The sequence below is a fragment of the Protopterus annectens genome, chromosome 6.part0 (genome assembly GCF_019279795.1).
Source record: "Protopterus annectens isolate FY-2018-M chromosome 6.part0, PAN1.0, whole genome shotgun sequence".
Classification (NCBI taxonomy): domain Eukaryota; kingdom Metazoa; phylum Chordata; order Ceratodontiformes; family Protopteridae; genus Protopterus; species Protopterus annectens.
The window spans coordinates 647,435,776-647,450,598 of NC_056737.1; the positions used below are offsets into that span (position 1 = coordinate 647,435,776).

Here is a 14,823-nt window from a genome sequence, read left to right on the forward strand (position 1 = left end):
CACACACACTCTCTCTCGCACACACACTCACACACACTCACACATACCCACACACACCCACACACACCCACACCACTTCATAAAAATTTTCTAATATTAATTGTAATATTGTCTACAAGTATATGCTGAGGGGGAGTCTTTAGGAACATAGGAATAATAGTATTTAAGCAATCACAGAGACCATAAGATGCCTGGGTGTATACATCTTTGACAAACTTAAAAGTTCTTGTCATCCTTTTCAAGCACTTAATTATGCTCACCTCCCAAACTGAGCAAGGTTGTACATAATCCTAATATATATGTGTCTATCTAGCCAATGATCTAGACTAACATTAAAGGTAGCCAAAGCAGTATTTTGTTTGAATGTAGGCTTATTCCATATGTTGATTTAAGAACCTATCCCTCCAGTGTGTCTTAGGTCCCTAGGGAGTTGAGAGCCTATTCCCTTCAGTGTGTCTTAGGTCCCTAGGGCAGCTGCTTGCACAGCCAATGCTTGTGAAAAGAAACAGGAAGCCATGGAGGACTGGGTCTTAAATGGCTTGAAAAGCAAGACAGGTCACCTTTGAACAGTTGGCATGCTACTGAGCATAGGGAGAGATATGTTAATCTTTTGGGATAGTTGAAGGATCTAAGGCCTTTAACTTTCTTATTTAGAAATGTCTGGGTCCTTTCCAGATAAGTAAATATACCAGGATTTATACATACCAAAGTGAGCACTTTATTCAATAACAGGTCTGATAAAAGAAAAGGAGAGCAATACGATGACTTATTTGGACTTTAAAGATTTTCCCCTTGGAATTTAACGGAGACAGACAGTAAGAAGGGCATATGACTGTGGTGGAAACATGATCAAATTTACAGAGTTGTCCACAAAAGTATACAAGCTGCTTATGGTCATTTTTGTCTGAAGATGAGCATCATTTACAACAAAGGAGGTATGAGTAACTTTTCTGCCAAGTGATACTATGCTGCACTTGTCTGCATTCAACTCGAGACCATTTTTGGTAAATAAGATACATGCATATTTCAGCTTTTGCTGGAGCAGATGATAATCAATAGATGAGCAGATAACAGTGCTCAGCTTGCACTCATCAGCAAACCCAAACACTTCTGGAATATTGGCTTGGATATATAAAAATAAATGAGAGGGCCAAACACTAATCCCTGTGCTAACCCACAAGTTATAAAAAACCCTACAGGGCACCAGCAACTTTCACAGCTTTGGCTCCATTGTATATCCCACTTACAATTCAGCAGACAACACAGGAGATTAAGTTTGGGTAATTTTTGAACAAAGGGGATAGCGTCAAAAGCCTTAGCCAAGTCAGGATAAGCAACATATATACAGTGTGACCACTGTCCAAAGCCTCAGTAAATCTTTTCAAAGAAGCTTACTAGGTTCAGGAGAAAGGACCTGCCCCTCACAAAATCAAACTGATTGGGGTTCTTGATTAATTAAGTTGTTTATGCATGCATAAACAAGTTCTGCTATAATGCACTATATGGCTTTACGTTACAGCAGTTGAGGCTGATGTGTCTATAATTAGCCGGGTCTGCAGAGTGGCCAACCTTGTATAGGGGAGTGACACTGGTGGTTTTCGAGGCATCGGGCACATATCTTGTGAAGAGACAGACTGAACAGATTAAGCAGAGGCTTGGCTATCCAAAGCCCTCATAATTGCACTGATAAGAATGTAGCCTCAAATTGTCTGGTCCCATTAAAGTATTTTCAGACTTTGACAGGTATTTCAAGAGATATTTCAAGTTGATTTCAGGACAAACTAATTTTTCAGGGAGAGTAGAGGAAACAATCTGGATAGGTTGGGTGAAGTTGGCATTAAATTTGTCTGCTAATATACTGGTTATATCCTTGGGACTCGGATGATATATTATTATGGATGAGCTCAGTGCACTGATGGACATTCCTCCTTAAATTTCTGATATAAGTAAAGAGAGATTTGACCCTACACCAAAAGTTATTGAGGAATGCTTCAGTTGAAGGTAAACAAAACAGTCTTTCCCTAAAACTACTGCATGAATATTTAAAGGCCCTGCCCACAAAGACTATTTATCATCTGTTCTCCTGTGTGATATTTCATAAGCTGCTATACACTTAACACTCGATATCCAAATCCCTCATGGATTACAGATTTGTGATAGTTAAAACTGCAAAAGGAGGGTTAAAATAAAACTTGAGAAAACAAATGTTTTTCAAGAAGAGAGAATACACAGAATTCAATGCAACAAGAAAAATGTGGTTGAATGCTTAAGAGTTCAAAAATGTTACAGGACAATTTAAGTGAACAGCAGCACTGCAATGCACATAGCAAAGGAAAAACACTGAAATACATTACAGAAATCCACAAAAGAATGAAGAAAACTGAATTTTTGGTTGTGGGACTGTTCCCCTACATTCAGATTACTTAAAAATATAAACTCTGAGGTCAAGTAATTTTAACTCTCTCTCTCTCTCTATATATATATATATATATATATATATATATATATATACATACACACAGAAGTAGAAACATTCGTTGAATGATGTTCGATTGACATGCTTAATAGAGACCCAATGTCGTTGAAACAGAACCTATATTAAATCAAAGTTTGTTTTACGGGGGGGGCATGCCCCCCTGCACCCACCACGTGGATAGCTGTAGCCCCCCCATACCGCAGCTAATTATACTAACTCAGAGATCACATAATCTTTGGGGAAGGGGCATATTCCTGTATGTATACAGGTACCTAGAATTGACATTTGCCTATAAAACTACCCTAGAAACTTCCCTGGTCTTCATTTGTGCAAACAGAAACTAGCTTGTGCAGTGCAAAGCACTGCTCCTCGAGTTTTCCACTAAGATGGTGGAGACTAAGGATTTGGCAGCTGCAAAAGTACTTTGATAGTCTGCAGATCTCTTGCAAAAGCAACCATCTTCTCACTTTGTATACTACGAGGAGAAGTGAAGAGAACAAGTGGCTGAAAGAGGATAACTGATGCGTGCATATTTCTTAAATCAGATGATGGGCAATTGTTTAGGCCAAACTATGCTAATGCAAACTTGATCAGAGAAAGTGTGCAAATCCATAAAAGAAGGCACTAGAAAGACAACCCAAATTCATACCCACTGCAGAAGGAATGACTGAACTAAGACTGCATGCTGGTGTGGGGAAAGGAAAAATCTGCTTGTGTTATTTTCACTTGAAACTTCAACAATTTTAAGAAAATTAGTCATGGTAGCCTTTCTAGTTATGACAAGAGCGAACTAAAACTTTCTTTAATCAATAAACTGTATTAATTGCTTCCAATCAGATGGTGTATTTTAAAAAAGAACAATGTGTTCAAATAGCAAAGCAGATAAAAATTGAAGCTTTTCAAAACTATCAGGAATCTGGCACTACTGCTTAGAATAAAGTCTGCTGATGGGATTTATACATTCAAAACGACAAAGTAATCAACTTGCAGATATACTTTTCTGCACATTCCATGGCTGAAAACAATAGAACATTAAGTACACGTGAAGCAACACAGTGTATAACTTGCCTATGTTAAACATGAATAACAGCTGAAATCTCATTGTGACGCAACAGGTATGAACTATTATGCATCAGTGATTGTCACAATTATGTATCAATGGCATCCACCAAACAAAAAAAGATGACATATAACATCCGGTATAAAGGGAGCAAAAACTAAATCAATGTTTTTTTTAGTTAAAACATTCATTTATGAATCATCTTCATTTGACAATCCAACAGAAATAGTGTGAATGACTGGTTATAAACAGATAAAGTTATCAACTTATCTCATTGTTCTACTGATAAATGATCTATTGGGCTTTACTTGAGAATCCAGACTGCATAAAAAAAAATTCCTTTAAGATGAGAATTGTGATAAACAGGTTTATCAATTACATTGAAACCTTACTCAGTGGATCCACGCGCATGTGTGCGACTCAGATCAACAATGAGAGAGTAAATGCAACTACACTCTGTTCTCACTGGTCTGTATGCATGAATGACACCTGTACAAAGGAGAGGTGAAACTTCAGAACCTTGGCCAGTTTTCATCTTCTTCAACAATGTAAATGTAGTGCACTGGAAATGGTGAACCAGAAAGACTGGGTTCAAGTCCTAGTTAAAACATCTGTACTCAAAGACTATGACTAGGGCCTGGGCTTCCAAAATTTTATAACTGATACAACAGTTAATTTGAGTGCTGCCTCAAGGAATTTGCAATTGCATTCTTTCCTTTCTTTGTTGGATTACATACAAAGAAAAATCTCATTTTTAAAGTGGCACTTTACAGTGCAGATCCATGTTATTCTAAAATAGTATTAAAATACACCAACTTCATATAAAATCAGTTTCTTTCATGCCAAACTGTGTAATTTATGAGGTAACAACCAAGGAGAACATGGAGGATCTGAAAAACCCTGTATTAAACTGGAGTGTAACAGACCTATTTAACAGGATATCTGTTGTACTTTTGTTCAATTTCCATTAAATTAAAAAAGAGAAAGTTCAGCAGTTAATCCATATTTCACACTATTCTTAAGAAACGCATACAGCATTTTGGTGGCATACCTTGTAGAAGATATCTTGCACTCAAATGAATATTGATACTAGCATGTAGACCAGAAATTAATGTGTAGAACGCCCTTTTCTCAACACATAAACCTGAAAAATAAGAGAAAATTATCTGTGAATAAAGCAGTGTCTCATTTAAAATGTATTTCACAATACAACTCCTCTGGTGTGGTATGGGTCCAGTGTTATTCCCACTCCCATTGTAATTAAGAACATTTATTTCAGGAGTTGCACTAATGAAAGCAGTGATAGCAGACCTATGATCTAAACCTACTGAAGTACTGCAGCTATTCTCTATGTCCAGTGTGCCGCCCCTACTCTTATCCAATTCTTCCTGTCTGTCCCAAGTATTCCTAAACTCTGATAACCTACTAAGTGACATCCTCAGACAGCACACTCCACAGTCCTACAAACGTTTTTGAAAATTAACACCAAGTTGATCTTCTGCATTTCACTTTTCAAGTAATCTTTCATCTTAAATACATCACTCCCACTTGGGATGAATCAATAGTGCTTTCAAGTCATATTCTGTTGTCTATTCTCTTTTAAAATGCATACAAACTCACGTTTCTTTTAAGTTTCTCTCACCTTAACTCGCCTTTCTATAAACTGTGCTCCATGCTTTTTACCAAACTCGTTTTCCTTTCCTTCTTCTATATGATCGTAAGCAAAGTATTGTAGGTATGACATTACAAGGAAAAGTACAACTCCAGCAACCTCCTTGAGCAACACATCCCAGGATACTGCTGAACTCTCAGAATGCACAGCACAATTCAGCATGGCTGTGATTATGACTCCCAAATCATTCTCCTCTAGCTTACCCAGGGTGATCCCTCCAGGGCTGTATATTTGCCAAAGATCCCTTCCCCAACCTAAGTACATGCCAACTACCTAATATTGATCTGTCTACTGTAGACGTCAGTGGCCTCCGTCTGGATTACAATATCACACAAAGGTATCTTAGACAGCAATGGTTCCAGTAGTCAGCCTTGCTACACTTCACTGTCTGTAGATGCCTCTACTTAGCAGCTCTCCCTTAAATGTCACCCTTTGATTCTTATCAAGTAGCCATCAATAACATTATAGAAAATAATAAGCACTAAACACATACATTAAAACATATCTTTCTGACACCAGATTACCAGATAAACTATTTGGGGCACCACAAAGCACCCTTCAATTTTCTTTTTAATCTCCTATGAACTATGATGTCACAGGGCTTGATGAAACACAGACACTACATCCTAAAAGCTTCCCATGGATGCACAGTTTTGTTACAGACTTTTCTCCATTTTAACCTGTTGCTGCCATTTCACCTTTTAATACCATTTCATGTGGAAATCCTTCCCACTATTTCCTATTTTTAGCTGTATATTCCACAGCACAGAAGTCTGAAAGCAACAGTTTTACAACAAATACACTAGCTTTCGTAATGAGCTTATATTCAAAAGCAGTGCCAGTGGCACAAAAGATAGTGCATTTGCCTCTGCTGCTGAATGATCAGAAGGCTGTGGGATCTATTCCCACTCCAGGTGACTGGATTGCTGAAATTGTAGCACAGCATTGTGTGGTGCTTCCCTCCAGAGTTTGCCACCCCTCAAATGAGACATAAAACTGAGGGCCGGTTAGCCTGAACTGGTGATGACTCAGGTGGATATAATAGATCTGACACCTATCGAAGAGAGAGTTCACCAATGCCCTGGCCAAATCTCCCCTAGAAGTGTAAACATCATCTTGGAGCTCCCTCGGAAAGAAGCCAGTAGCCTAGTGGGACAAAGGCAACAAAGTATATATATATATATATATATATATATATATATACATATACATATACATATACACACACACACACACACACACACACACACACACACACATATATATAAAACATTTTAAACCATTTTAACACAGCATTTTTAGAACTTAGCTTCCTTTAATTCATAACACAAACTATGCGTACATAGGTTCATAGGTGTGTACTAGGCTAATGGCCCTGGAGCCTTTACAAGCCTAGCCCATAGGATTACCCTGGCATCGTGCCACCTGACCTTAGTTCCAAGGGCCTCTGTCAAGTAGAGCCACTGGAGTGATCCCCAGGGTGAATTTTTTTTTATTTCCCATCCATTCATCAAGATGTTTCTTGAAAAGGGTTTGACATGTATGGGAAGTCTATTCCATAGCATGGGCAATCTCTGGGTTATGAAACTGTCCCTCCAGCTTGTTCTGCTGATTGTGGTAATGAGGTTGAGGTCTCTGGAGCATGTGGTGTGGAGGGATTTGGATTTGTTTAGATGTAGCATTTCTAACAGGGCTGGGTCAGACGGCTTTGTAAGTCAAGCAGAGATCGCCTCTAAGAAGGTGATATGAGACAGAGAATAGTTGGAGTTTTTTTGAGTCTGTCCATATAGGACAAGTGTTTAAGGCCTATGATCCTCTTTGTGAGGTACTTTTGCAGCCTCTCCAGTTGTTGCAGGTGTCTAGTGAGGCACATGCCAAATGGGGCACTGTACTCCACGATTGGCCTAATGATGGAAGAGTAGAGGGAGACCATGACCTCTTACTTCCTGGATGCAAAACCCTTAGTAATGAGATGTGCCACACAGAAGTACTTTCTGACCACAATGGCAATGTGGTAGTCCAAAGAGAGGTTGCTGTCAACCTGTGTTCCCAGATCTCTTATAATGCCTTCTGTGTTCAGTGGACTACCATCTATGTGATAATTCATGGGAACTGGGTTTTTCCCAAAGGGGATGACATTTTTTTGGCATTGAGCGTAAGGCCATAGTTCTAACTCCAGTCATTGGTCTCAGTGAGGCCTTTCTGCAGGATGTCAACATCACTTGGAAAGTTAATAATAGCTCAAACTTGCAATCGTCTGCGAACTTTGTCAGCCAGAGTCCCTTTGTGTTGGCCTGGACTTCAGAGAAGTAGATACCAAACAGGGGAGGACCCAGGACTGAACCCTGTGGGACTCCACTCATGACTGGTCAGCAGTCTGACTTGGAGTTAGAACCCGCAGTGTGAAAGTAGCTATCTGTGAGCCAGTTTTCAACCCACCTAGTGATACAGGAGCTGATGCCTAGCTTAGTGGGTTTTTCTATGATTCTTGAGTGGGGAATGGTATCAAAGGCCTTGGCCAGATCAAGGTAGGTTGTATGAACCACCTTGCCTTCATCCACAGCTCTGGGGGCTGACTCAAAGAAGTTGACCAGGTTGGGCAGGCATGATCTACCCTTCACAAAACCAAACTGTGTGGGATCCAGAGTTTTGAGATTCCCTATATCCTTGTTTATTAGGTCCATGATGATGCGTTCCATAGCTTTGCATATCAGACTTGTCAGGCTAATGGGGAGACAGTTCCCAAGGTCTGTAGTCGCTCCTCCTTTGTGGACAGGGATGACTGTAACAGTGCACCATTCAATAGGGACAAAGACTGAGGTGAGGCCTTGATTGAACAGGGCACACAGGTGAGGTGCCAGTTAATTCTGTAGTTCATATAGAACACAGCCAGGGATATTGTCAGGTCCCATAGAAACTGTATTCTTGGACTTGGACAGTGCTGTTTTAACGTGTGCAGCAGTAATACTGGGTGCCTGGCAATCTACTGGTACTGTGATGGGTCCTTTGCTGGGGAGAGAGGGATAAAGTTGGCACTGAATCTGTCGGACAGTATATTGGCAATATCTACTGGCTCTGTATAGAAGGTACCATTGTGCAGTAGCTCAGAGCAAATCAGGGTACTGCAGTGGAGATTGTTTACACAACTATAGAAGGCCTTGTGATTGTCTTTACTATCTGCTGCAATTCTGTTTTCATAGCTAGCTTTAGAGAATTTGATGAGGTATCTCAACTTTTTGTTGAGACTGACAAGGGAGTTTTCCCAGTCTTGGGACTTCACCTTATTCCACATCAGTTTCTTCCTTCTGTTGTACAGTTTGTTTATGGCAGGTGACCATCAGATTGGCTTCCTTTTTTTTTTTTTTTTTTGGAGGACAGCATCTTGGTTCTATTGGGTATGTCGAGATCCATGCATTTGTGTACGTGTTTGTATAGTGCATTGGTGTATAATTCAGCAGTCATGCAACTATTCTCCATTTGCATGGGTGCCGTGAAGTTAGCCACCTCTGTTTTTAGGAGCCCAAAGTTAGCTTTGGAGAAGTTTTTCATGGTGGTTTGCAGGGAGTGGGGGGGATTTCCATGGTGATTAGTTTGTGGTCTGATCTAACCATGGAAGAGTTGACTATTGGTGTAGAGTAACGGCCGCCCATGTTAGTAATGACCAGGTCAAGGATGTTGCTACCTCTAGTGGGGGTCAGAACGAGCTGGTCCAGGTCACTGGAATTAATGAATTCCAGGAAACGTTGGGCAAGTGTACAGCTACATGAGTAGTTTTCCCAGTTAATGGAGGAGTAGTTGAAGTCGCTCACTAGGAGTGTGTTAGGTTCTCCAGGGTGCTCAGGAATGTGGAATGTGAGTCCTGGGACATGGTTGGGGACCTACAGCAGGCTACAACCTGAATCGCTGTCTTACCCAATGTTAGCTACACCTGAAGTAACTCTGATGCGTTATGTTGGGCTACAAGTCTGGAGGTGTGCGCATCCTTTATGAATATGGAAACATCACAGCCTTTGGACCTTCAGTCCAAGTTCTGGGGCCAAAAGGTGTGGAATAAGTTATAGCCTGGTAGTGCAGGGGTGCTTTCTGCTGCCTTGAACCAGGTCTCTGTTACAGTACAAATGTTGATGTTCTCCATTTTAAGGAGTGCTTCGAAGGAGTGCATTTTGAGAGTTAGACTTCTAGCTTTGAGCAGCATGACCCTCAAATTGCACTTGTAGCGGTTACTGTGGTAATTTGGTCTTTGGAACACTGCCTAAAAAAGGCACTATGGGGGGGGGGGGGCTTGGCCAGTATCCAGAAGCCCAGGGGTGACAGATGTAGGTCATCTCTGGCAAAGCATTGAGGTCTGTCAATCATGTCATCCCAGGCAGACAGATACAGGATCCCCTTAGAATGACGCTAGAAACTTAGCCAATTGTTGAAATCAGTCATTTTCTGCTTGTACTATGGTATCATTCTGGGTGATGGTAGGAGGCTGTTCAGGGCTAGGGTCATACCCGCCTGGGCTATATATTCAGAGAGTTCCTCCATGTCTCTTTTCATGTAGTCCAGAGGTACATCTCAGGTCATTCACACCCACATGTACAGTGACAGAGTCATATCTATACCTGTTGTTGAATGACTTGAATGCATGCATTATGTGGCGATCCTGGCACCTAACAGGCAGCTGTTACTTCCTCCTTATTCAACCTTGTGAGTGGGACATCAGTGTGCCTCACTAGAGAGTCACCTATGACTAGTGTGTTGGGCATGCTGTTTTGTCGTAAGGGCTTCGGTTGAGTCGCACACTGTCTAGGAGAGTTAGTGTTGTGTTGTGGTGGTCAAGTGCGTTTCTGCCTTGGAGGTCTCTGTTGTTTGGGTAGATTTTTATTGAGAGCCTCTGCAAAAGCGGGTGTGTGGTTTATGTTTTTATGTGAAGGCAGTGCTGGTGTGTGTTCTGGAGGGCTGTGTGTTCCATGTGGTGTGGTACAAGTGTTGACCTTCTCCTCTTGTCCAGCTATTCCAGTCTTGGCTGGAGAGTATGTGGCGTCCAATTTGGATATACAAGTGCATCTCTTGCAAGTCTGAGTGTTGGGAGGCAAGAGGAGAGGGTTGGCAGTGTACATGAGGCAGTTGCTATATTGCCTCAGGATGCCCAAGTTCACCAGGTCAAAAGGAGAAAGCACAGGGAATTGACCTTTAGACATGCCTGTAGGGGTAAGCATTAATAATAAGTACTGGAGCGGTTTCCTTGTAGAACCTTTAGTGCTGGTAGCATTTTTGTGTGCTACAATAATTGCTACAAGAAGTCTGGTAAAATGCTAGACTAATAAGCTAGTAAAAGTGCAGCAGAGGAGAGAACTAGCAGATCAAAGGGAAAAATTGAAGAGCAGACTTTTTGCACTACTCAGAAGCTTACAAACAGTCCTGGATACAGCAATTACGTATCTGGACTAGACTAGTTACAGAAAAGGTAGGAAACAAGTGCAAATGCAGACTTTTAAACCAGAAAGCTGAAAGAGATGGAAAAACTGCCCAACAGCCAATAAACTACAATTTCTGAGCTAGAAACCACTCCTCTTGTGGTAGATAGGCTACCTAGTGCTTACCCCTCTCACTGATAATCTAGAAGGCGTACCTCCAACACAGAAAGGCTTGGGGGGGCTCAGAAGCTTACATACAAGTCCTGGATACAGCAAATCTGCATCTGGACTAGATGAGTTCCAGGAAAGGCGGGAAACTAGCGCAAACATGGGCTTTTAAACCAGAAAGTTGAAAGAGATGGAAAGAGAATAGAAAATGATGTTCAATCTTTACCTTACCTGAAAATTGCAATGTGATCAACAAATACCCTTTGCAGACAGAATTACTATAAGTGACCCAACAAAGAATAAAACTGAATGAATTAACTACCAGTTCAGTCAAGCCTCTGAACCGCTTCATTTTACATACAGGAAAATGTGCTGTTCTTGAACAGAATATAGTTAAGCATCCCATGCCCTTATACCCTGTGGTTTGGTGGGGCAGAATTAATACACCTTTTTCCATGGCTGTGTGCATTTTAATTACAATAATGAAGCTAAAGATTTAGCTCTATGGAAGGATATTTATTATTCCACTCTGTCTACCTTGGGGGTAATCCGAACTGGAAACTTATTAGCTACTGCATTCACTCCAGTGCTTCAGCTCATCCCTTCTCCCACAATGCACCTGCAATCTTTGCAAACTGAGATTGTCCCCTGAAAATAATGTAAAGTTTCAGGCTTAGGTCTACCAGGTCTGTGCTGAAACTAGGAAGTGACAACTTACTTCAAAAAAGCAACTGCAGTGCCTCATGCCATTTTCTGCCTCTCCAAATAATAAATATAACCGGAAATAACTGGCAGATATTTCCTTTGCTGACTTTTTATCACAGAATAAGATTCTCCAATGTTGCCAACACCAGAAAACACTGCCTGAAGTAGAAGGCTGCTCGCCAACTGCCTCCATCATTACAACTAATGTAATAGTCACACTACATAGCTAAATATGTAGCAATTCTTGCACCAATTAACCACTACACCAAATGAGCTGCATTATCACCATCACCTTCGACATTCATATCATTACAACAATATCCACCATTAGATGTTCAACATTCACATAACATTATCCGGAATTATAACATTCTACATTCACAGTTTGGCAAATACACCTGTCAACATAATACATGACATTAAACATTAGTCATTAAAATAGACATTAGACCTCAATAACTACTAACACACACACACACACACACACACACACACACACACACACACACACACACACACACACACACACACACGTGTACCTCAGTAATGTGTGCAACCCTAAACTTGCCCCTGCCCTTAAACCTGACCCTATGCCTTACATTCTGTAACACTATCACTATTCAGACAAATTTGGGCTAGTGTAATGGATGGTTTTGGAGTACAGATCACAAAAGGAAATTGTTTTAATTTTGCGATCTTCTGTAGATTAGACTTTAGTGGTTTTTTTGACTGCATGAATGATCACGTGTTTAGTGCTGGTATTTTCATTTTCTGTATGCCGCAACATCACTTTTTTTAACTGCATGTTCAGCAGTTTGTTTTCAACATATTCAAATTTGAAAGATTTCTATACTACTATACAATGAAAGCACATGTAATCATGCAGTCTTTTGTATATATACACACCTAGCAGCACATACAGGACCTCCCCAATAATAAAAGGCTGCTGAACCCATATCAAATCAGCACTGACATTTGTATTTTGTACCTCAGATATCAATGACTTCACACAGTAGTCACAGATGCCTCTTTGCAGGGTTGTCCGGGGAGCGCTGTCTAGTAACCTATCTCCAAGTACTATCATCAGTACACCGGTGTGTACTGACTGGAAAAAAACAAATGACTACTAGATGAAGTCTGTTAGCAGGTCACCTTCCTGAGATAATGGCATACCTACAAAACTCAGTGAAAGAAACAGTACGTAATCAAATAAGACAACCAGCAACAACGGAGCAGACAAAAGAAGCGTAGCTTGAACAGCTACATACAACAGATGATGTAGGTACACACGTGGAAGTCAAGATATAACGCTAGGAACCTGAAAAAGTAACGTTGCAAAAAAGCTGACTTCCTTCCGTATAAATGACTTCAAACCACACCAGGGTATACCGCAAATGTACTCAATTCCACATAATATTTCCAAAGTCACAACTCGTGTCTGTTGATAAAATGCCACTCGGCCCAAAGTAAAAGCATGTACTTTATTGAAGCATATCATCCAACAGCGAATGACACTAGTTTAGCGCTTTCATCTGCACCAACGCAGACTTCCTCAGAACTCTAAAGCTTGAAAAAGGTGCTCCGCTGCACTTCTGTTATTACAATGACATACCTCAAGGTTAACCAAAGAGGAGGGGTAAGACATCACAATGCACACAGCAGTATGGCTGTTTTGCTTATGTAATACATCAAACATATTGACAATGCATAAAAAGTTGGCAAGCGTCATTAAAGTACACAATACCTGTGAGAATATGGGTATCAATGGACTGACATCTATTGGGAATCTTTGTAGCTCACTGTGGAAATACCATTCTCAAAAGGCAGTACAATATGGAATGCAGTTGTTGATGCTGCCACTCTAGTACCAAACAATGCAATCAGATGCAGATGCCTACAGAATAAGGTATGTAAATAAGTTTCAGATTCTGAATTACGCATCACAAGTGGTATCAGAGTTTATTTTAAACCCAACTATCAATCTCCCAGTTTTCTTTCCTGAAGCTAAAAAGGAGGGAGAAAGGGTACTCCATACCTTGGATGTCCACAGGCAACTCAATTACTAACTTGACAGAACTAAATCTTTCAGATGTTTGGATCAGTTGTTCATTTTCTATTAAGAAGGGACAGCCTCTGTTGAGACAGACTATTTTCAAATGGTTTTCTCAGACTATTACCTTTTCTTATACTCATTACACAAAACTACTCCAGGCTGGTTGAGGTTCATTCTACCAGGGCTTTGGTTTCATCTATGGTGTTTTAGAAAGGGCTGGATTCTAGACAGTCTACAAGCAGCAACTTGTCGTTGTCTGTACACATATTTACAAGACATTATAAGCTTGACTCCTTTAGGTCTAGATCAGGTTTTCCTAAGGCATTCTCCAGGGGCTCCGGGACCCTTCCTCTTATATCTTCCAAATGTAATAAGCTAGGGTAATCTACCCTTACAGCTAAGACTACTGCAGCAGTGAGCAATATGATGAACATAGTACAATTGTTAAGTAAACTTACCATAACAGTACATGTTCGAATGATCACTGCTGCAGTAGCCACTTCCTCCTTCCATCCCCATTGTTTTTGTGCATCATTTACGCCAGGATGTGGTTATTTTTTGTTTTTCCTAGCATTGTCCTTTCAGGGTTCAGCTTTCCTCTCTCTGTTGGCATGAAAGCTCTTTCAGGCTTGTCACCCTAATCTGTCTTCTTAGTCAGCTCTGCTTGAACTGACTGATGCTTTTTGTGTGGAAGGTGCTCTGAAGCTTTGAAGATGGACAGCTGTTATATCCTTGGCAGAGGTCTATGTTCAGTCATCGAATTAAAATATCAGCAAATGGAAATTACCGAACAAGCTTATCTCCAAAAATTATATCACTGAATGGACATAGTTGGCCAACAACCAGGAAGTACCACAATGCGTAATGTAAGCTAAACAAACCCTTTTATAAATGTGCCCTATTTTCCACTATACTGTGATCTCGGAGTTGGTATATATAGCTGGGAGGGGGGGGGGCACAGCCCCTCACCTTGGTTGATAAGGTCTTTTTATGAACGTTGTTCATGATGCTGGCCAACTACTGCCATTCAATGACATTTTTGGAGATGAGCTTGTTTGGTAATTTCCATATTTGGTGTTTAATGTTCGATTATTAGCCATTCACTGATACTTTAATTTGATGGCTGAAGAAAGAGGTGCTTGGCAGGATATAACCCATACCGCTAAGGCTACTGCAGCAGTGATTATTCAAACAGCTATTGTTATGGTAAGTCTTCTTAAGCAGTTTACTAGACATCATTGATTCACACCAACCCTGATAATTCACAGGGACATATGCCACTACTGG

General features: G+C 40.6%; 1 protein-coding gene across 1 annotated transcript in view; it reads right to left on the reverse strand.

Moving 5' to 3' along the window:
* ERO1A (endoplasmic reticulum oxidoreductase 1 alpha) overlaps positions 1 to 14,823 on the reverse strand; it is a gene marked incomplete at its 5' end in the record, with an annotated part of 649,578 nt that overhangs the window by 296,228 nt on the left and 338,527 nt on the right. The window contains 1 exon segment of the mRNA XM_044074334.1: positions 4,588 to 4,680. Within this exon segment, the coding sequence (XP_043930269.1) occupies positions 4,588 to 4,680 (93 nt within the window).